Source organism: Salvia splendens, chromosome 14 (assembly GCF_004379255.2).
Source record: "Salvia splendens isolate huo1 chromosome 14, SspV2, whole genome shotgun sequence".
NCBI lineage: Eukaryota > Viridiplantae > Streptophyta > Magnoliopsida > Lamiales > Lamiaceae > Salvia > Salvia splendens.
The window spans coordinates 9090733-9111953 of NC_056045.1; the positions used below are offsets into that span (position 1 = coordinate 9090733).

A 21221-nucleotide genomic window follows, 5' to 3' on the forward strand; every position below is an offset into this window, starting at 1 on the left:
TCCGGGTAGAGGCCATAATATACATGTTGTAGATTACCGTGAAAAGAGATGCTCATGTGGAAAGTGGCAGACCTGGAGAATGCCTTGCTCTCACGCTGTTGCGGTGCTAAGAGAACGCAGTGATGACATCTTTAGTCATGTTGATTCACGATACCATACAGATGTTTGGATTCACCAGTACGCAGGTATGTTGTTTAGATACTTTTTATTCTTACGTTATTATCATGTCTAACAGTTGCAATTTTATGCAACTGCGTTCCGTCCACTGAGACACCAAGATTATTGGTATGAACCTGAATGGACACTGGAATGTTCACCAGCACGGCTACTTCCTCGTTCACGTGGGCGGTACAACAGAAGCAGGATACACAACCAAATGGATGAGCGCGAAGAAGATGCGCCAAGAGCTCCTCCTCGATGCCGCCTTTGTGGAGAGACCGGCCACAATAGAAGAAAGTGCACTGTAGGACGTGTTGTGTAGTCATATTATGTTTGAGAATCGTGATTGAGGCTTGAATTTTATTATGTGTTTGAACCATGTTTAAGACTAAAATGACATTCTTAAGTAATATTGTTTAAAAAAATTTTGACAGAGTTTACTTTATTTATTGATCAATCCACCTGTAATAAACAAACAGTACATCTCAGATCAATCAACATATAATAAGTAAACAGTACATCTCAAATCAATCCACCTGTAATAAATAGACAATACATCTAATGATAATATTCTACTTAAAGGACGAAGGTGTATATTTACTCGGGCCTTTTCCTCTGTTGTCAGGCTAAACCTTCTACGTGGGAACATATGTCTGAGACAAACTTGGTCTGGAGCGTTCCTTATCGGGACGGGATGTATGTGAACTGCTACTAGGCCAATCAAGTTGGACACTACTCCTAGGAGGGTCAATATGCTCTCTCCTCGTGGGGCGCTCTATGTAGGCACTACTCCTAGGAACTCGCCCAACTAATCATAGAGGCAGCCTCTACATCTCGAAGTTGGGTCAACCACATGAGAGGTATCTTACACCCTGAGCCGTCGGGTAAGATCAACCCTCCCAATAGCACAAGCACAATCATACGTGCCCGTTGAATGTAGGCTTCGTCTTCCAGACCGTCTTCTAATGGTTCAATCATCATCCTATGTATTAGCGCGGATGCCAAGATACCGTTTTGCTTCATCTCGCTTTGAAGGGGATAGAAGCCCAAGAGCTCTTCACATAAACCCCTCCACTCAGATTCACAATACCCATTTCCTGTGAAGGGCACTTCATCTACACGTAGAGCCCATAATACTTGAAGGTCATGTAATGTAATAGTAGTTTCCCCTACGGGAAGATGGAATGTATGTGTCTCTAGCCTCCAACGCTCAACCAAAGCTGTGATCAAAGCATGATCTACATCCAGAGCCTTACCACAGAAAAGAACTCCACCTAAACTAAATCTGCAGACATAATCAATCACGCGTATGTGATGATTATCGATTTCCCAGAAATGTCCCTAAAAGCGCCGAATATTGAAAGAGGTTGTTTCCTCGCCTGCCCACGCCTTGCGCGATATATGACTGTGCTGATAATGCAAAACAGAAGGATCTTCTGGTCCATATCGTGACATCCTAATATAATCAAAATTTAACATATTTAATTATAAACCAAATTCTATAAAAAAAAATATAACTTAATAATTCAACAAAAAATCAACCAAATTCAATAATTCAACCAAATTCCCAATTAATTTACAATAAATTCAACAAAATAACATCAAATTCAACCATGTTCAATAATTCAACACCAAATTCAATAATTCAAAACCAAAATATCAACCACATTCAACAAATCAACACCAAATTCAACAAATTAACACCATATTCAACCATGTTCAATAATTCAACAATAATTCAACCAAATTCAAATATCCAAAACCAAATTCAATAATTCAACAAAATATCAATCACATTCAACAAATTAACACCAAATTCAACAAAGTAACATCTTATTCAAATTGGAATGGGAGAGCTAAATATCGGATTAGGCTTCGAATTTCGCTGGTTAGGAAGAATGGGCGCCGATTTTTCGCTGTGCTTCTCGCTGTTCTGTGAGGTTTCTGCTTTCTGGACCGATTTTGTTATTCAAGGGAGACACGCGAGAGCGTGTCGCGTGTTTGCTTAAAGACGCGAGAGCGTGTCGCGTGTTACATATACACGCGAGAGCCTGATGCGTGTTTAGTTAAAACACGCGAGAGCTTCAAGCGTGTTTAGTTAAAACACGCGAGAGCTTGTCGCGTCTTTCCCCTCTCTGGAAACTTTTTTTTTCGGGGTACAAATGGCGGATAAAATTCGCCATGAGGTTGTTTCTTGGAATTTCGCCATTGAGCCTATTCTACACTACATGCTCCGATTAAGAAAAGAGCACACCAAGAAGAGAGAGTAGAAGGCTTAGCTTAGTGAGTAAAGCGGTGCCCGGCGATGACGGGGAAAGCTGAGCAATGCCGCGGGGCTAAATCGACAACAGCAGCGCTGGCGGGAGCGTTGCTGCCTCGTCGAGCGGCGGGAGACGGAAACGGCGACACATGCAGCGAGCGGCGTGGCCAGCGACGGAGAACTCGTCGGAGGGAGCCGTATATAACACAAGCAGCAGCGCTGCTTGCTGGAGGGAGAGCTCGGCGGAAGGCTCAACGGAGAAAATGGAGATGTTGCCTTCTACTGTAACAGTAGGGTTCTTCAATTAGGGGAAGATGAGATGAATAGAGAAGGGAGAGAGACGCCGGAGGAGGGCATGAACGGCGGTGACTGATTCTCGCCGGAGTTGGCGACGAAATGAGGAAGAAGGAAGGGGAAATGTTGTTGTATGTTTCAATTAGGGATTTAGAAGAAAGAATAAAGAAAATGAAATTGTGGATTGGCAGTAGAGAGAAACCGATGGGTTTGGTGCTGAGGAGTATAGGCTTTATGCCTTTCTAATTAATTTGAATTGGACCACTAAAATATTGAATTCATTTTAGTTTTTGGGCCAAGGAAATTCATCATAGAATGGGCCGACTCATGGAGTACAAGGACTATACTACTAATTTAATGTTTTGGGGCGAGATTTAATTATATGAAGTTAGAATTAATTTAAGGAATTGAGCTTGGAGCTTAATTAATTAATTCTCAGATAAAATGTTAAATTTCTAAAGATGAAAAATATTGAAGTTGGAGAAGCGAGGGCCGACCGGCGTCGCCCTGCGACGCCATGGGCGGCCTTAAGAAGAATTCAAAGAAAGGAAATAGATGGGATATTCCAAGAATCCATATTTTATTAAATAAGAGCACAAATAATTGTGTTAGAGAAAATAGAATTTTTCGGAATTAATAAAGAGAATACTTAAACTCTGCACAGCAATGAAGCCCGAGGTAGGATTAAGAAAAATCCTATAGGCCGAGACTAAGATATAGATGCTATCGTTTAGGATGCATGCATTTTTTTCTCAGGAAAAATAGTTCAAATACTAATTAGCGTGCTACACTATTTATTTTCAAAGGATAAATTATTCAAGGGCAGGTGAGGTCAGACGAGAGTTGTTATTTGGAGATAAGCGTATCAGGTGGGCTTTCTTTTAATATCCAGCACATTAGTGTGGATATAAATCAAATACTTGACGAAATTATGAAGTATCATCTTTTCTCAAAATGAAGCTGTGATTATTTTTCAAGTTGTTGTCATGCCATAAGTCCAGAGCATTTGTCCTAGCGGCAGGGACCTTAGACATTATTGTATGAGGTGCCGAGTTCGAGTCCTGTTGATATCAGTTGTAATTTCCTCCTTGCTATAGGAGTTTATTTCTAATTTCCTCCTTCATATAGGATATATGAAGTTAATTAAAAAAAATTGTTGTCATGCCATAAAATGTTTGTTTTTGAGGCCTATCTGTTGGGGCTATATGCCGAGGGTTTTGGCGACGCCAAAGCTATGTAACGAATTCGGTTCCCAATAGGACCGCAAATCCTATTCAGAATATTGTGCACAAGGGTCGTGAGCCATCCAAGAGGGTTGGCCGGCTATGGTGTCCGTGAAGGTGGCCACATTCACGGTACACGATTCTCAGATATGGCAAGAGTTATGGAGAACTTAGACTGATCAGTCGGACTTTTAAGATCACAAAAGAATTTAGTAAGCCCGGGCCTTTTTAAGAAAATCCCTGTGTGTTACTGTTGATGGATGACAACTATATAATGTATGTTTTATTTTTTCGGCACGTGTCGACTGAGTACTCCTGTACTCAGCCCTGCATGTATTTCTAAATGTGCAGGTTGAACGTCAAGAGGAAGGAGTATTGATCGGAGTCGATGTTATTAATTAATCAAGTGGATCTTTCGACGATTCGTGTCTTCATACATGAAGTCGTTTAGTAAGGACTGATTTTGCTGTACTTTTGTTAAGTGAGAATTTCAAAGTCTCACCATCGAACTCTGATTTAGTTGTTGAGATAATTATTCTATTTCTAAGACCATGTAATTGAATACTTGGCTTCTATTTTATGGTATCAATCGATTTGGCCTTTTCGGCAAGTTCCTTGAGTTCTACCCCTTTTCTTTCCCCGTTTTCTTTAATCCCTCTTATTAATTGCGGATTACCCGCTTTCGCTATCCTTAGCAAAATACAGTCCTGACAGTTACTGTATCAAATACTTACGGTATGGTATCGTTTCGTACCGAAAATTACTTAATACCAAAATTTGGATAATTTTTCGATATTTTTCAATACGATACGAGCAATATATCATTTTTTCATATTTTTACCCACCCCTAGACAAGATCATGTACGAATACGAAAACAGAATAACTACTGCTGCCAAGGTCCATAATTAGAATTGTATGTACATACTTAACAAATCTTCATCTTTGCATTACACGAATAATTAATTACTGAATCACATTCACGGTGTCTCTATAGTTAAATACCACTACAAATTTATAGTAGACAGCATATATTTCATTGAATTCAATTAGAGATTTAAAAATGTTACTCCATTTTTATTAGTGTATAAATTCAATTAGAAATTTAATTTGAATGAATTTAGTATTTTAAATTTGTATTAGTTTTTGGCTTTTAGTCATATGTAATTTTAAAATTTAAATTATATAAATTTTTTTATTTTATTTTTGATATACTGTAAAATTTATTAAAACATAATAATAAAAATAAGAAATGAATAAACAAATCAAAAGGTGAAACCCATGAATAATAAGAAAGTATGATGAGTTATGAGTGTTGTTTTTTACGTAAGGAATGTATTTAGAAGTGATAGTATGTTGTTTATTATGAATGCTCTAATACTCTATCCATCAATGAAAATAGTTTTTTTTTAATATTTTAATCCTCTAGCAAAGATATATACATTTTATAGTAATAATAATTATTTTTGAAATGAAAAGAAAAGAAAAGAAAATGAGTTTTATGGATGAGGATACTATTTTCTATGTGCAGGTATTGTAACTTAATGAAGAGTGTTAAGGTTAGGGTGGTGGAAAATACCGAAATATCGAAATATTGGTCTAATCGTTTCGAAAAATTTTAAAAAAATTTTTTGGTAAACCGTTATTTTCTGTATACCAAACCGAAAGATTTCGCTAAGGTAACGGTATGAAATTTCATAAACTGCGGTAAACTGTTGTATATCGCAATAATCCAAATTCGGTATAGATATATACCGTGATTACGGTATATGCCAAAATTATGGTATATACTATATACATGGTGTATATTAATTTGCAGTATATACCGTAAAATATAAATATAAGTACATCTTAAAATTATAAAAACTATTATGAAATACTATAAATATAATATATATATATACAATATATTTAATACTATATTTTTTATATTATAAAATATAAATCATATTCTAAAAACCCATATACTATATTTTCATTGATGTTGAGTCTAGTATACCAAATAGAACATACCGGAAATAAGATACGGTATCAGTATTGAAATTCGTCGTACTAAAAATAAGGTATACCGAAGTTTGGTATACCGGAGTATTGTTTTTTCTTATACTGAATTTTCGATATAGTATACGTTATAATGGTTTGAATAAGTTATACAGTATGAACCCACACCTTGTTAAGACTTCTAATGAGATTTTGAATTAGGAGTATTTTGAGAATGTCCACATAGTAATTCAAATAACATTTGCAGAGTTGCATTTTTTTCGAATATTCTAAAATCAAATTACCAAATCGAAAATTCGTGGGCTGCGCAAATTATATTAATAGCAAATAAGTAATCGTGACCAAGCATTAAACAAATAAAACGACAATTGGCTTCTTCAAACAACCAAGAACCAAATACGAGAAGTAATCGTGATAAAAATAATTGAGAAGCAATATAGATAAAAGTTATGATAGTCAAGATGCTACATTATTCCCAGGGTTTTGTCCAGACAGGAATATAATAAAAATAAAATAAAATAAAATTATAAGATAAAAATAAACATACAATTTTTGGCCAGGTGTGCTTAAGAAAATATATGCATCTTTTCTCATAATAAATTATTAATTTTAAAAAATAAAGATTCATTTTAATAAAGTAATGTAAAAGGTAATATACCACTACTTAAAAAGTTAAAAGTATATAAACTAGTGATCAATCACATGATTTCAAAATTCTATCTAAAATAAACTCTCGCACTGTATTTTGATCACTATAAATAATATTTAGCATATTGTTAATTATTTAAATAAAATTGTATTAGTTTATAATTTAAAATGTTATTCATTTTCCTACTTCCAATATTTTAATTTCGGTTTGGATTGCCAAATAAATGAGAAAACGTAACGCATTCTGTTTTATATGGAAAAGGTAAATATATTGTTCGTATGCATTTTTTTGCGTGTCCAAAATATCCAACATTTTAATGTAAAAAACAAACATATTTGTTTGAAAGCGAAGAAAATTAGTTATCATAACAAACAATTAATGATATAGTATTGATGGTTTGATTTCAAAGATAGACATTTTTAAGGACGTGAAAATGGACAGGCTAATAGCTTATTAATATCTCGTTTGAGAAAAAGATATTAATTTTATTTAAATTAAACCATAGTCTTAAGATTGCATGCGCACTTGGAATTTTGACAAATCAAACTAATCCGTGGCCAGCTGAAAATTAAAATTTGTGGATGCGCTTCAAATTGGATTAATTAATTAGGAGTTTGTCAATTTATTACAGTTTTATTTAATTAGTTTTAACGTAGGTAGACCTAGTCTTCTTAAATATTATCATCTATCATCATCATCATCTGAGAAATCTTATTTCCATCCAAAACTGTCGTTTTCCTCTAATATTCCACACAAGTTAGTTAGATTATGTCATTTGTTTTTTTATACCTCTTTAATTTTATTCATAACTATTTTTTTAGTTTTTGAGTTGTGCATTATTAAAGTTGAGGAACATGGGAGATATGATACACTTGTACATTTTTGAATACCTACGCACGCCAAACAACAATTATTTATAAAAGTGATTTTTTTATTTTGTGTATTTTGCTTGTACTCAATCTATATTTTCCAACGTGTCGTTCGCCATCAAATTGTAGTAGGTTCTATATTTATAAAAGTGAATTTTCTATGTTGTTATTTGATTGTACTCAATCTATATTTTCCGACGTGTCATTCTCCAACTATTTATCTTATCTTTTCTTTAAGTACTAAACTGTATAGGATATACAACATTAGATGAATGATATGCTACATACCTTATGTGAGGAACACTCTCTTTCAACGCACGTTTAGTATTGGTCGTTTCAATCTATATATTTAGTTTGATTCTAATACATTAAAAATGTTATTGAAATTTTAATTTCACAAAATTCATAAAAAAATCAAAGCGCAATTCGCTCGTTTCTCTATAATTTCAAATAAATTAATAAAATAACAAATCAAGTTTTGATTTTTATGAATTTTGTGAAGTTAGATTTTTTTAATAATATTCTTAATGTATTAGAATCAACCTAAATATATAAATAAAACGAACAAAATTAAACGTATGGCAAATGAAAGTGATGGTTACATAAAAAACTCACGTAAGATATATATATATAGTATATCTCTACAATAGTGACATTCAAATCCAACCCTAAATCCTTTTTTCCCAATAACACATTCTTTATTGTAAAGATCTAATTCTCAATTTTTACCGTTGTTTACTTAATTGTCGTAATCGAGCGGCTCGTCTTTATTTTGAGCGACCACACTAAACATTCCAAAAAGAAAATCTTTTATATAATTAAGTAAAAGTTGGGTTGCGCTTTCTGTATAAACTAAAACAAATTAAGTGAGAGGATAAGCAAACGGAAGAGGTCCATATTTTTTTAGAATTAATTAAAGTTATCAAGATTATTTCGGCACATTATATTATAGTTGTAAATTTTAGATACGACACTAGCACGCACGAAAATAACAGGTTTAGGTTAAATTTTATTAGGGTCTTTAGCACGCACGAAAATAACAGGTTTAGGTTAAATATTAGGGTTTAGGTTAAATATTAGGGTCTTTTCCATATCGCATTGACCCATTAGAAACCAATAATTTTGAATCGGATTCAGGTTGGATTCGGATAACCTGTTAAAAAATAATACTCCATTCGTCCCATATTAAGAGTTCCGATTATTTATTTTAGTATGTCTCACATTAGGAGTCTCAATTCACTTTTTCCATAAATGGTAATAGGCTCTATATTTCACTAATCTTATTACACTCACATTTTATTATAAACCTATGATACCAACATTCCACTATTTTTTCAACAACTTTGTTGTAATAGAATAGACTGATCGAGTAATCGAAACAAAACATAAATGTAAAGAGACACAGATTTACGTGGTTCACCAATATTGTGTTGGCTACGTCCACGAGCAGGAAAGGAGAACAGATTGTATTGTGATAGCGGTTTCAAATGACAGAGTTTGGTGTCCTACTTCTATATAATATGCACACACGCGATGATCTAGGCCCAATATGACAATTAAGGCTAATACAGAAACATAGTATAGCGGCAAACCATGTAGATTCAAGGCATACTAACCAAAAAAAAATTTACATTTCTTAAAACATATGTCAGACTCAAATGGAACTTCTAATGTGGAATGGAGAGAGTATTATTAATTTGCTTATTTTTATTCTTTTTTAGAAAAAATCTTATATTTTAATTTTATTTCCTAGGCCTGTATAAATTACATTTATCTAATGTAAATCAAGTTTTATCATATGAATCAGGTTTAATAATGTACTATATCATATTTTAATCATGTAATATCAGATTCAGATCATTATCGTGTCATTATTATGTCGTGGCAATCCATATTATATCGTATCGTTAACGAGTTTCAATATAGCAGGTTGGGTTCGCGTTCAAATTCAGAATTTCTCAATCAATCGGATTCTGGATATACCCAACCCACACAATTTGTCATCCTATTATAAATCTATTATAACTAATAAAAAAATAGTTAGCTAGAAATGGCGAATGCGTCAACCCTGCAGACGTTTATTCCACTTGTTGGCATCTTCCCCTTAACCTATTATGCACACTTTTCCACTCCCCATGATGCATACATCTCAATTCATACCCCTCTTATAATTGGTCGCCCAATTCTCCCATCATCTCTTTCTCCTACTAATATTCAATTAATTAATTAATTTCCTCCCATTTTCCTTTTAAACTAAAGCCTTACAATCCCACCATTCCACGCATCATTTGCTTGACCTCATGTAACAATTTATCGTTGAACAATGACATTATAAATCCCACCTTTATTTTGTCACAACATCACAACCTAACCAACCATGATGACTAGTAGCAAGGTTCACTCACATTCACATAGAAACATCCCCTTCTCATGGGAAAACAAACCCGGCGTGAGCAAAGCCGCGCCACCGCAGGACCACCGCCGGGAGGTGGCCCTTCCACCTCCGCCGTGCCCACCAGAAAACCCCTCTAGGGTTTCCTTGCACATCCCTCTTCCGCCGTGCGCGTTTCAGCCGCCGTTGAGGAGCAATTCCAAGAAGGGTGTGAAGAAGATGGATGATCCTTTCCTTATTGCATACAAAGAGGTCACAAAGAGCACAAAAAAGGGAGTGAAAAAAAATATGTCCATTTTTTCATGCAAGTCTTCATGTGGTGTGGCGGAGGATAATGTAATTAGATTGTCACAACTTCCAATTTCAAGGTCGTTTAGAGACTGAGCAAATATAATTTATATGGTCATGAAATTTGATACCTTCAATAATTTTTTTACTCGGAGTATATTTTTTTTCCTCCTATTATTTGCTACTATTATGGGAATGGTTTGTTTTAATTTTCAGTTAATGTATGTTGTATCAAACCGAGTGGCCTTGTGAAGAAAGAGAGTAATTTAGGATATTTCTAAGAGAGAATTGTTAGATTCTATCTCCAATTTATTTTGTGGTTATTTGTCCATTTCGAGAAACATTTAAGAAGAGTTTTATCATTTATGTAGAAAAGTCAGTTTGAATATTTCTTGTTCGTGACTATTAGAGTCTTTTTCAGTTTGATCTGATTTTAAAGTATACGGCACAAAACAGACTAAGTAGAAATTAGAAGATAAACGCTCTATAAAGAAAAAAATTTACATTTACTATCAACGCAATTATATGTTTAATATAGAGATCATAATCCCTAATTTAGAGAACTAGTTTCATAACATTATTATAACTTCATTTCCTATAGTAACAAAATCGATGCTATCCAGAATGATATATAGATGATCATTTTATCCTGTATTTTTATAAACATGTAGATCTAAGTTAAGCTGATTCAGGGACAAAACCAGCAAAGGTCAAGTTGTCGCTTGAGTGGGGGCTTAGCCAATATTCAAAATAAGTAACTTAAAAATAAACTTGAGATTCACATACTAAAAGTGAAATCAAGTAAATTGTTCTATAAATCGTGGACAAACTAAAATGGCAAAATGGTCCTTTAACTGGTGGACGGAGGGAGTATAAAATTCACATGGTATGTAGGCTTCCTATTCTAAATAATGTATTCCCGTTGTTGGTCGAGCTTTCCACTAGTACTTGACCTTCAACGATATTCATTTATCCTGCGTTCCAGGGTATATGCATTCTAATTTTGCATCTCAGTTACTAGATTTTTTTATTTCTTCTGACTTCAGACTAACTAAATCAGAAGATTTAATTACTTGGTCTATTTAAATAATGAGATTTAATTACCTAGAAAACTTAAATGAACAGTCCATTCATTTCATTAATTTCAAAGCCCGTCTTAATTAAATACTGACGCAGCCCAATATAATTTTAAATTTGGCCCATCGGCGAAATAAATCTAGGCCTAGAAGAATCAAATGAAACTTTCAGCCCAACTTAAAAGAATTAACCCAAACAGAATAGAAAACATCCAACCTAACCCTTCAACTGAGACCCGACAAACTTCAAGTGAACCAAATCCTAAAAATATGGTACTTATCACTTAAAAGTTATTCCTTTTGTTCCCGAATAAAATACTCTATCCGTCTCTTAAAAATAAAAACATTTGAGATGTCACAAATTTTAATGCGTAAATTAATAAAGTAGGAGAGAGATATGAAGAAAAAGTAATATGTTAGTGGAGAATGAGGTACATTCATTAGAGAAAAAAAAGTTACTAAAAATAGAAGGGGTTATTCTTATTGGACAAATCAAAATGAAAAAAGTTATATTTTCATAGGAGAAGGGGAACATGTCTTTTGCCATTTGGGGACGTCCGTCAGTAGACAACACGTTTACTTTTTTGGCATTTTAGATAAGTGGATTTCACGCTCCACAACTCATTTACAACATGGCACATTTGGTAGGGTAGATAACTAAAATGTGTGTTATTATCATATTTTGCCTTATCTATCTTCCATAAAAATAAGGCTTGGATTCCACTAACTTTCACTTATTTTTTATATAGTTAAACAATTTATTAAAACTCATGCCAGGTCAAAACGAGTCTTTTGTTCAGGGACGGCGAGAGTACATCGTAAACTTTCCAATAACACTTTTGGATTGCTCATGATCTCCGAAAATTTAAGTTATTGGCAAAAGAAAATTGGAATATGCTGAATTTCAAAACTTATAAAGTTTGGTGTGTTACAGATAATGAAGTCTAATTTGAAGCAAACTAAAGCATTTACTCAAAAAAATCAAACTAAAGTATAATAATATCAGAAACTTCAATAAATACTCATGGAACAAACTAAGACGACTGCGCTTAAGAAAACAAACAAAAACATCTGAGAACAAAAGAAAAGTCATACTCCCTCCATCCTTACTGAGTTTGGTCATATTCCTTTTTTGGAGGTCCAACTAAATTGAGTCATTTCTTTTTTTTGACAAAAAATACAATGTCCAATCACTATTACTTTATTCCATCACCTACTTTACTCTCTCTTTATATTTCCTACTTTATTCTTCTCTCATACTTTTCAACAAAAATTCTTAATCTCTGTGTTCAAAAGTTGTGACTCAATTTAGTTGGGACGGATAGAGTGCGATAGTTAATAAGATCAAAAGGATGAGACTTAATATGTAGTTGATGATTGCATCATTTTCCAGTGAGAACAAGTTAGATATATATCAAGAGGTAACATCAATATGTTTAAATGAAATTCTTTACCTTGGCAAGTTTGAATTAAACAGATTGAGTAGGCAGAAAAACAATTGAAAAGTTTGGGCTGAGCTGAAGTCCCAGTGGCACGAACGCTTAAAACTCTCGAAAACAATAACTTAACATAAGATTACAATATTGTATTCATACATAAGCACCATAATAGTAATTTTAAATCTGTGTTTTTTGCAATTTTATTTTTTTGTCTTAGCACAAAAACATGGAAAAAAGGTTTATAATGGGTGAAATGAGTTGTGGCTGCTTTCAGAACTAGCATTGTTGGGGCAGAAATTAAAAATGCTAACATGACATGGAAAAAACTAAGTATATTGATTTTGGGACTGATTTTGAAACCCTTATTATTGATGCCTCAATTATAGAAATGGTATTTATAGATGTTTGATTAGCCACATTTTTAGGTGTAGAAAATTAAGTTTATGTATATTTTGGGACTGATTTTGAAACCCTTATTATTGATGCCCTTATGCTTCTTTTCTCAATTTATTGATGTTTGATTAGTAACATTTTTAGATACAGCGAGTGTTAAATTTTTTACTATTTCCCTTCAATTTTTATAAAAAAGTATTCAATTTATTTTTTGAATTCCTTTTCATTTTGACTTTCCTTATAAAAATAAATAAAATATTTTCACTTCACAAATTTTGTTAAAAACTAATATTATAACACAGATTAAGATATTTTCAAAACATTAATTTAGATTAAAATTAATTAAATGAATTAGAAACAATATCATTATATGAAAATGGTAAACAACAATGTACATAACAAATACTCCCTCCGTGCCATAAAAATATGGATAGTTGAGATGACATGAAAATAAATGCATAATTGGTAAAGTAAGTGAGGGATAGAAAAAAAAATTATAGTATTGTTAGTAGAGAATGATGCTCACCTTATTAGAGACAACAAAGTTACCAAAAATGGAAGGAGGAATTTTATGGAACATCCCTTGTCCTTATTTTTATGAGACCGAGGGAGTATATATTTTGAAAATTTTGTTTGTAATAATAAAAAAGATGATATTCTGTAGAGACTGAAACGGAGATTTAAATTGAAACTTCATAGCTACAGTTCCAAAAAAAATAAATCTAAAATAACTAAAATGTCATGAATTTGTTAAAAAAATTATGTTAATTAATGTTATAATATTGTTCTCATCTTACCTATTATTTTCTTTCTCTGGATTGCTGCACAAAAGATAAAATATCATAATTATAAACACAAATAATATCATACAAATAAGAACATGTCGTAAAACAGAGAGAATACTATAGAAGTACAATATAGAAAACTACAGAAATGACACATTCGATGAATAAAATTGGTATCTATAGAAGATCTAGTAGTGTTTGTCGGCATTCTTCTTGCATGACATTTTGTGCGTCTAATGCCAATAATTATAAATTAAATCAATAATAATTGCCTCACTTTTTTGACTTTTCTAATCATATTACTCAATAATTACAAAATTTAAACCATCGAATAAGTCTTTTCCAAATGTATGATATGAAATGTCTCCAACATTTAATATACAATAATAATAATGAGAATTGATTATTTTTAACTCCAAATGTAATGCATAATACTCATGCATTATTTCCTTTTTAATCCATTTCATAAGAATATGCAATTTCTAATTTTGAAAACTATTTTCACTCTAATGAGGCGGGACCATTCTCCACTAATAATATTTGAATTACTTTTTCTGTTTACCTCTCTTTTACTTTTTCAATAATTGCATTAAAATCTGTGCTGAATGCAAAGTGTATATTGTTTGGAGATGAAGAGCGGAGATTATAATATTATGAACCATGATTTTTTAATTTTTACTCCTGCATCCAGTCCATAAAACAAGGAGTAGTAGACTAGTAGTAGGGGTGGTGGTGGAGTAATTCCTAAAATAAGAAAAATAAATAATACTCCAATATTAAAATGTGACCCACTTTGTAGAACTCTCTATTCTCCCTAAAATCCAGTCTACCGCTTTTGTTTCTTCTTTCAGAAAACGAAAATAAACATTAAAAAATCCTTAACTGCTGCGTTAATTGCTGCTTTCTCACGCTTTTCCTCAAAATCAGTTCCTCCAGTCCAACTGTGAAGAAAGCGAAAGCTTCTCTTGTTTTGCAAATCAAAGTAAAGGAGAGTGATTGTTGAAGTTGTATGGCTTTGATCATCGCAAATTCTCCTTCATTTCGTCTTTTTTCCTAAAAAAAAACGAAATTATTTGGAATATTCAAGTTGATGAGCTGTGGCCGCCTAATTTCACATGTGCTTCTTCTTCTTCCGATAGCGAAAGGTCGGTCGCTCACATAACTTCTTCTCCTCTTTCGATTTCTACCGTTTTTTTGGTGTGGTTTGGTTTTTCCAGCTTAATTTAGTTTTTTCTACATAGATAGATGATCAATGGTAATGCTGAGCTTGTGGAATGAGTTTGGGTGAATTTTTATGGATCTACTTAGGTATGGTAAGGTTTCTGGTTTTGATTACAATTTGACTCAATTGTTTATGTTTTCTCTGCTATATTTTGCAGTGTGAGTAATTAATTATTACTAGAATTCTTTTCTGCAGCTTGTGTTGATGAATTTGCTTTGAGTTTAATTTTATTCTTGTTCAGATTCCCTAGGCCAGGGAGTTGATACGCTATGAGGAATGAGAAGCAGATTGGAGTAAGGCTGGGAAAGACGATGCAGTGTATTTGCTCCGGGGAGCGGTTACATGTGTTTGAAATGGTCACACCTTCTTTACCCGAGGATAGTTCGGCTAGTGTGCATTCATCGCAGCCTGGAGAAGCCGGAAGGAAGCCTGATACCGGCAACATCGAAGAAGCTGAGACATCACTGAGAGAAAGTGGTTCTTTAAACTATGAGGTCTTTCTCTAGTAGTCTTGATGCTAATCTTTAATTTCTTTGGCTGAGTTCATCAAAGTTAGACCAATTCTTTGAGGATTGTCAGTGACTCGTTGTGCTACTTCATTTGCAACTTGATGATGTGCTTTCTTCTACAGGAAGCCAGAGCATTGTTAGGGAGGTACGAATATCAAAAGGGAAACATAGAAGCGGCCTTACATGTGTTTGAAGGGATTGATATAGCTGCAATAACTCCAAAGATTAAAATCACACTTTCAGCAAATGGAGAAACTAATCGGAGACGATCACAGAACTATGCGGCCTCTCCAATGTCAATACATGCAGTTAGTTTGCTTTTTGAAGCAGTCTTTCTAAAGGCAAAATCATTACAAGCACTTGGGAGGTATAAAGGTATATCATCCATATCCTTTTTGTTTGACCACATATAGTATCCTGAAAATAATGGTCTATTATTGTTGACTAACTCTTTTGAAAATTATTTGGGGTTTTCATTGATTTGGTTCAGTTAGAACTCATCTGGTATGATGTATGCCATTTTCAGTACCAATCATGAGATGTGAATTTGCAGAAGATTTTGAATTAAAAGGCAGTGACATACTGCTAATAAAAGAGACCGGAGCTGTCAACTTTAAATTATTTCCCTAACTGTTCCTCAGATTTATTCTTCTAGCATCTGTATGTGAAGAAATATCACTTTTTGTGTTCATCTATTTGTTCAGTTAGTTTCTTAAGATATTTTCTGGAGTCTCTATCTTTGTACATATCAGTATATCTATTAACCTTTCAATAGTGTTCTGTTCTATGATGTGTTCTGGAAATTTCAGTCCATATAATTGTTGTTACTATCGTAGGTGGATGAAAAATTGTGGAGATTAATTAATTTTTCAAGCTTTCTATCAGCTTATTGTGAATAATAATCTGAATATTTCCCATCATCTTTGCAGAATCTGCTCAATCATGCTCAGTTATTCTGGACATTGTTGAATCATCATTACCAGCTGCCTTGCCTGAAAACTTTGGTGCTGACTGTAAATTGCAGGAGACTCTAAATAAGGCCGTCGAGTTGCTTCCTGAATTGTGGAAACTTGTTGATTCTCCCCGTGATGCAGTCTTGTCATACCGTCGGGCCCTTCTTAATCACTGGAACCTAGATGCACAAACTACAGCTAAGATCCAAAAAGAGTTTGCCGTTTTCCTTTTGTACAGTGGAATTGAAGCCATTGCCCCAAACTTGAGGCATCAAATGGAGAATGCATTTATACCAAAAAACAATATTGAGGAAGCCATCCTTCTTTTGATGATTCTTTTGAGAAAAGTTTCACTGAAGAGGATTGAGTGGGATCCTTCAATTTTAGATCACCTTTCATATGCATTATCCATGTCTGGTGGACTAGAGGCTTTAGCTAATCAAATCGAAGAACTCCTTCCTGGAGTTATAGACCGAAAGGAACGGTATCATATTTTAGCTCTCTGTTATCATGGAAAAGGTGATGACATGGGGGCCTTGAATTTATGGAAGAAAGTGTTGAAAACTCAAGTGGATTCAACCTATTTGTCTGTTTTGTTATTCATTTCAAAGATATGTGGGGGAAAACCTAAGTCTGCTGGTGAAGGGATTAATTTTTCTCAGATTGCAATTGACAACTTACATAGTGGATGCGATCAGTTGATGGGTGTTGCCGAATGCATGTTGGGCATCTCACTATCAACATATTCTAGGTCTGTTGCAACTGACACTGAGAGAGTTCAAAAGCAGTCTAAGGCACTTGAATCCCTGGAAATAGCTGGAAGATTTACAAAATTGAAGGACCCTTTCATTATCTACCATTTATCACTAGAATATGCTGAACAGAGAAAGCTGGATGCAGCATTACATCATGCAAAAAACTTGCTTAAATTGGAAAGCGGGTCTAATATTAGAGGATGGATCTTGTTGGCTCGAATATTATCTGCTCAAAAATCTTTTTCCAATGCTGAAACTATCATTAATGCGGCTTTAGACCAGACTGGAATATGGGATCAGGGAGAACTGTTGAGAAGTAAAGCTAAGCTCCAGCTTGCTCAGGGTCTAGTGAAGGAGGCAATTGAAACTTCTTCTCAGTTGCTTGCTGTCCTTCAGGTTCAACTTAAAAGTGTTGGTTTAGGGAAGAAGCTTAAGGTATGTATTGCTAGTTCGATGTTCTGCATACATGTGACAAATTTAATGGTTCTTGTACTAGTACTATATTTTATTTGTGAATGATTGAAATGATTGTTCATGGGATTAATGTTGCATAATGGTTTATACATGTAATTAGTTTACTGCAAAAAGGATGTATACTACCATGAATTATTTTCACTATTTATTATTAAAGCTTATAAGAGCTTTGTACCATGTTTAAGTCTATGAATAAAGCTGTTTCTTCTGATCGATTGGCTAAAGAGTATATTCAACTCATATATGGAGCTCAATTGCTTTTAAGTTTTAATAGGTCCAACAGTGCCCTATCTGGATTCTCCTGCTGTGATGATGGTCAACTTGACTTTGATGTAGACTTGATATTTTCCTTGACTTTCTAAGGACTCTAGCGGGAGTTTAAATAGTCTGAAGAGAATTGTGTAAAAATAAATACCTTTTCCAACCGGTGTCTTCTTAAATCCAAAGGATCTTTTGGTAGGTATTTGCTACAGATTCAATCAGTGGAGCGATTTTATTATAGATACATGAGGATTGTTGGTGAATAGGTAAAAAATGCACAATCTGGTTATTAAGGTAGTTTTGGTAATGTTGGGACTTGGGAGAGAATTTTGGTACAACCTGTGAGAGACTATTTGTTCATATAGGATATATACTTATCCATCTGATATAAGTTGTTGTCAATCCCATATTAGTACATTTAGTGACCTTGTTCTTAATTCTTGAGTATTATAAGCCAATATGACGCTCTTAACTATTTATTGAGAAAATATGTCCTATTGTAGGATATCTAATTGACAAATTGTGTCAGATGATACAAAGTGTCATCTCTGTATCATCTCAAAAAAGATATAATCTCCATATTATAATACCTAATTTTGTATCATCTCTGTATCATCTCAAAAAGATATAATCTCCATATTATAATACCTAATTTTGTATCATCTCTGTATCATCTCAAAAAGATATAATCTCCATATTATAATACCTAATTCTAAGCCCTTAGTTTTATGTCATTCTAAAACCATTCATTAAGAACCACCCCATTGCCTGTCTAATCTTCTACGTGCTACGACGTCAAATAAGTAGCACCCATTGTGATTTGCATATTCAGCATGTTTGCAGTAGCTTTATTCTCGTCTCTTTCGACAAGTAGGTGTGTCATACTTCTGAATTCAGATATATCATATTGTGGTTAATTCACCTGCTTTTTCAAAGATCAGATAATACAATCTTTATTACAGTGGTCACGTTAAAATTGGAACTGTGGAGATATTATGCTTGAATTTGATTATGCTTTATTGTGATCCTTCTGCTTTAAACATATATTATCAGGGTGATTTAGACTTTATCTTTTTTGCTTTTAGAATGATTTGGAGTTATCATTGGCCATACGTGTCACGAATTTCTTTTGTTGTACTTTGCATGCTAATTATCTTACCCTTCTATAGCTGGTCCATGGGTTGTTTAATGAAAGCCCTTCTTTACTGAAATGGCAGGAGAACCACAACCATATCAAGAACTTAGAGCTGGATACGTGGCTTGGTTTGGCTTCCATCTACATTAAATTGTCTCGGTGGCATGATGCTGAGCTCTGTCTTTCAAAATCTGAAACCATTACTGCCTTTTCTGCCTCTAGATGGCATGCCACTGGTAATCATGCTTGGCCTTTTATTCATGTCAAAATGCTTTTATTTACAATTTGAGTTTTACTGGCTCTTATTATCTTATACTCCATGGTACAACACACTAAATACCCACTATGAAAAAGAGATCATAGAAAAGAACAAGTCAAGCTTTTCTCCGACAAGTTATGGAACCTTTTACTGGGAGCAGTTAATGTGAAAAGCATGTGAACTTGTCCATAAGGCCATGTCCCTGTATATTTGATAAATTCATAGTTTCACTATTAATAGATGGCAGTATATTAGAATACAGTAGTTGTTATTTTTCTAATTGGTGGCAGTATACACTTTCGTTGATATGATTTTGTATTATATTACCCTGTTCCTGGTTGACCATAGTTTATGGCTCAATCCCAACCTTTATAAATAGCTAGATATGTACAGAGATGGGTTTTTTTTTCTCTCTCTGTTATCCTTTTTGGAAATAAGAGGACTTTTCATAAAGCATGGAACAGGACAAGCGACCGTCTGATGTCAGATTGAGAGGGTAAGCGAGGCCACCTTCTGATGATCGCGAAGAGCTAGTTAGCTTTAGAATTTTGTAGAAAAGGTGTTCATGAAAGGAAGCTATATTGACTATTTTTTCTTGGTGAAGCTAATACCCTTTTGCAATATGAAATGGGAAGCTGTGCAGGATAATAATTGTTCAATTGTGATGGTGATGGAGGAAAATAATTCCAATTTTTTTAGAGTAACTTTGAATTTGTTATTTGGTGTCAAATAATAGTTCTTCAGACATTAAGGACCTGGTGGTTTGAGTAGATTTTTCTTGAAATGGTCTAGTCTAGAGGTTATGCTTGCTGGTTGTGAGTGAAGTGAAATGGTTTAAGTGGCTCTATTTTACATATCAGCGTATTATACTAGCGACTTGGTTAGAGTTTTGTGTGCTTCATTCTACTACGGGGCGTTTGCTTGATAGGCCCCTCCACCTAATGTTAAGAGACTCATTTTGGATATTAAATGCAGGATTGCTTCAAGAAGCGAAGGGTGACGAGAAAGAGGCACTGAAGGCATACTCTCTCGCCCTGGAAATCGACCCAACTCATGTCCCAAGTCTAGTCTCCAAGGCTAAGGTTCTGAGTGGTAGCAGTTGCAGGTCCCAGGCTATCATAAGAAGCTTTCTGACGGAAGCTCTACGACTCGATCACACAAATGCCTCAGCCTGGCATCAGCTGGGCCTCCTTCACAAGGATGGAGAAGATAGTTTATCAGCTTTGGAAGCTGCTGAATGTTTCGAAGCTGCTGCTGTCCTCCAAGAGACCGAACCTGTTGAGCCGTTCAGATGACTCCGTTCCCTATCTGTGAGCAGCATTTGTATACTGTTTGTCTGTGCCATTTAGAGGAGAAAAAGGTAGTACGAGATTTTGGGTCTTCATAGTTTTCCATTTTCTGCAAATGTGGGCAATGAGAAATCCACTTTTGTTTGATCATGTCGATTGAGGTTTTATTTGTTTGTCTTCATTTTTAATGAATTTTGTTTGTGATTCTTGCGTATGTATAATTAACTTAGTATTTTTTTTTACTTGCAAATCGCTCACTCTCGAATACATTGGGTCACTCAAGCTTCAAGTTATTGATTCGAGTAAAAATATCATACAAAATTAGGTGTGGTTTCATTATTCTAAAAATTGAAAAATAAAAAGGAAAGATATAAAAAATATTGGAAGTGTTAATAGATAGTAAAAGATATGTATCATAAACAATGAACAATTTCTATATAAATCAAATGCAGTAAATAATAGTTTTAGGTTTAACAAACAGCTAAATATTCATCCTCAATATTTTGCTAAAAGCATATTCATTAGAAAATAAAAGTTA

General features: G+C 33.9%; 1 protein-coding gene across 6 annotated transcripts; it reads left to right on the forward strand.

Annotated features, from left to right (window-relative positions):
* Window positions 1–14635: 14635 nt before the first annotated feature.
* LOC121765661 (protein NPGR2-like) lies at window positions 14636–20897 on the forward strand. Of its 6 annotated transcripts, none has more exons than XM_042161861.1 (7): window positions 14636–14971; window positions 15068–15139; window positions 15290–15542; window positions 15680–15932; window positions 16487–17700; window positions 19218–19371; window positions 20370–20897. In XM_042161861.1, exons 3-7 carry the CDS (start codon window positions 15318–15320, stop codon window positions 20687–20689), a joined length of 2166 nt encoding a protein of 721 aa, XP_042017795.1. In that variant the 5' UTR covers window positions 14636–14971; window positions 15068–15139; window positions 15290–15317; the 3' UTR covers window positions 20690–20897. The 6 variants fall into 6 exon arrangements, with proteins under 6 accessions (XP_042017795.1, XP_042017796.1, XP_042017797.1 ...); XM_042161862.1 differs by having other exon boundaries at window positions 15068–15134; XM_042161863.1 differs by having other exon boundaries at window positions 15072–15139.
* Window positions 20898–21221: the final 324 nt, after the last annotated feature.